This window comes from Fibroporia radiculosa, assembly GCF_000313525.1.
Source record: "Fibroporia radiculosa TFFH 294 genomic supercontigs, scaffold6648, whole genome shotgun sequence".
Taxonomy (NCBI): domain Eukaryota; kingdom Fungi; phylum Basidiomycota; class Agaricomycetes; order Polyporales; family Fibroporiaceae; genus Fibroporia; species Fibroporia radiculosa.
This window is the reverse complement of record NW_012133440.1, coordinates 1-2,870: the sequence shown is the minus strand read 5'-3', so window position 1 is coordinate 2,870 and position 2,870 is coordinate 1. Positions and strand designations below refer to the sequence as shown.

Sequence of the window (2,870 nt, the reverse complement as noted above, 5' to 3'; positions counted from 1 at the left end):
TCGTTGCGGATCGTTTCTTCTTCGGGCACATAGTTCTCGTATCTAGCGACGCGCGCACGCTTCGCAGGAGGAAGATCCTGGCGGACGGGCCGAGACCGGGGATGTATGAGAGGCGACGACGGCGGTGAAAGCGGCGGCGATGGTGGTGGCGACGGTATCAAGGGGAGATTGAGAAGACTGTACGGTGGGGACGGTAACTGTCTGAGTCGCCGCCTGTGGTGCTTTTGCGTTGCACGAACGCGAGAGACCAGGGCTGAGTGTGCACCCAGCAACTCGTTCGCGGAGGCGATGCACTCGCATGCACTCATGGCGCGCTTGAGGTCAGTATTTCGTGCTGTATTGAGCCGAGATGGAACAGAATTACGGACGAAGCCAGGAGCTCAGAGGTATTGCGGGGTAGGTCAAACGCACTTGAAGGTGATGGGGCGTGCGTTGCGTTGCAACAGTAGACAATCAGAGACCGTACTCCCCAAATATCACATAGACTCAAGGGAAGCACGTTGAAAATCTCCAAGTGTCCAAGATCAAAACCAGGTTTATCCAGGAGGATGCGTGGTCGAGGGGAGGTCGCTAGAGGTCGCTATGCGCGGCAGCTGAGGGCGAGTACCACAATGGTACTCCTCACGTGACCGGATCGAGATGCAAGACCAATTTTGCCGTTATGTTCTGGTCGCAATAACTCTCAAACTCGAGCGTAGGCCTGCTCTGCGTCCTATCGTCCCCACGTATCCACACGCCGACATGGGAAAAAAAGTCGCCAAGTCTGCTAGGAAGTTCGCCGCCAGCGGCCAGCTCCAGAAGACCATCCAAGCACGGCGCAAACACCGCGACGTGAAGAAGAAGGCGGAGCGGAGAAAGCAAAGCAAGGGGAGGGGAAAGCAGGCCGCGGCTCACGTCGGAGAAGGCGGTGACGACAGCGATGACGAGGAGATTGAGGAGCCAAAAACCAAAAAGTGAGCGATCGGGGCTATGTGTGGCATATACTGACAGGACGCAGGTCAAAGGGGATGTCGGTAGACGACTTCCTCGGCGGTGCGTTCATGGAAGACGATGCCGGAGACGAGGTATGCATCTCTCGGGAGCCGTGGACCTCTATTGACCTGCGCAGGCCGAGGATGAGGATGACGAGGGCTCGGAGGACGAAGAAGGCGGGCTGGAGGAGGACGACGACCAATCGTTCGCGTCTGTCGATGATTTAGACGGTGCGTCCAGCTTCAGCCCGTGTCTCCTATATGCCTCACCTCCCGCGGCAGACGGCGAAGCGCATCTGCTTGAGCTCTCCAAGCTGGCCGAGAAAGACCCGGAGTTTTACAAGTACCTGCAGGAAAACGACCGAGAACTGCTGGAATTCGATCCGAACGATGAGGCGGAGGACGAGGACATGGAGGACGGCGAAGCTGCAGGGGAGGACAAAACGCCCGTGCTCACGAAAGCAATCCTCCAGAGATGGCAGAAGGCGCTGCTGGAGGTGCGTGGCCGGGTCAGTCGCGTTCCTTCCACTCGCTCACGCTGCGGGTAAACAGCACAGGTCTCTGCGCGCGCTCCGCAAGCTCCTTATTGCGTTCCGCTCGGCGGTTCATATGAACGAGGAGGATCAAGTGCTAGCGTGGATTATTGATAATTCCTCAGGTATGTGATTTGCGGGGTGCAGGTGCAGAAACGACGATGAGACGATCCCATTGATCAGTATACAACAAGCTACTGACGACGACCCTAAAATACACGCCCGTCGTCCTCGAACACCACTGTCCCTACAAGACACAATCCAACGGAAAATTGTACGTCAAGCATATTTTTAATATGAGACAGAGTGGACTCAGATGTGCATTTACTCGACCAGCAAGGCCCCTGTACAGACGCCCAAGTGGAAGACGTTGCAAAAGCTGATCTTGTCGTATTTCCACAATGTCATGCATCTCCTCACTCAGCTGTCTGACACCGACATGCTTCGACTCGCGCTCGGCGAGAGCGCGAAGTTGGTCCCATATATCACTAGCAGTCGGAAGGCGGTGAAGGTGTATTTAAAGGTAGATAAAATTGTGCATCTCCTGGGGGGATGCTCCTGGTTGGCTCGTCGTTAATCTCGTTTTCCAGACTTGCCTAGATTTGTGGTCGAGCGCAGAGGACAGCGTACGGATTTCCGCGTTTCTGGCCGTCCGGAGGCTCGCACAGGCCACGGACGAGTCGATCATGGACATGGTGCTCAAGGTGAATCCCCACTTGCGAGACTCTGGTCGTGCACGCCTAAAAATTTGCTGCGCAGAATACCTACCTTACGCTCGTGCGGTCGTGTAAATCCACAACTGCACACACACTGCCGTCCATCACGCTCATGAAGAACTCTGCGTCGGAAATCTACAGCATGGACCAGGCGGCGGCGTACCAGCATGCCTTTGGCTACATCCGGCAGCTGGCAATCCACCTGCGCAACAGCATGAAGACGAAGACCAAGGTTCGTCCTTTTGCTCGCCTTTCGCGCATGCTGACGGCGGCGGCGCGGGACCCCAGGACGCGTACAAGCAGGTGTACAACTGGCAATACGCGCACTCTGTCGACTTTTGGGCTCTCGTGCTGGCCAGAGCGTGCGACAGGCAAGCGTCGGCGGCGCGGGGCGGCGAAGAGAGCGAGCTGCAGCCGCTCGTGTACCCCCTCGTGCAGGTGTCGCTCGGAGCAATCAAGTACGCCGCCGCACCGCTACCTGCCCAACGCGACCGCTGACCTTGTGTGCCCCCGCGCAGGCTCGTCCGCACCGCGCGCTCGTACCCGTTCCACCTGCAGATCTGCCGGGCGCTGCTGCACCTGACGCGCCACGTCGGCGTCTACGTCCCGCTCGCGCCGTGCCTGCTGCCGATGCTCAGCGCGGCGCTCGC

General features: G+C 58.0%; 1 protein-coding gene across 1 annotated transcript; it reads left to right on the top strand.

The window, feature by feature from the left end:
- Window positions 1-639: 639 nt before the first annotated feature.
- FIBRA_06295 (uncharacterized protein) lies at window positions 640-2,718 on the top strand (the record flags this gene model as incomplete). Its single annotated transcript, XM_012328027.1, has 10 exons — window positions 640-953; window positions 998-1,064; window positions 1,109-1,202; window positions 1,254-1,468; window positions 1,524-1,629; window positions 1,688-1,778; window positions 1,841-2,027; window positions 2,095-2,208; window positions 2,264-2,452; window positions 2,509-2,718. 10 exons carry the CDS (start codon window positions 640-642, stop codon window positions 2,716-2,718), a joined length of 1,587 nt encoding a protein of 528 aa, XP_012183417.1.
- Between the last annotated feature and the right edge of the window lie 152 nt (window positions 2,719-2,870).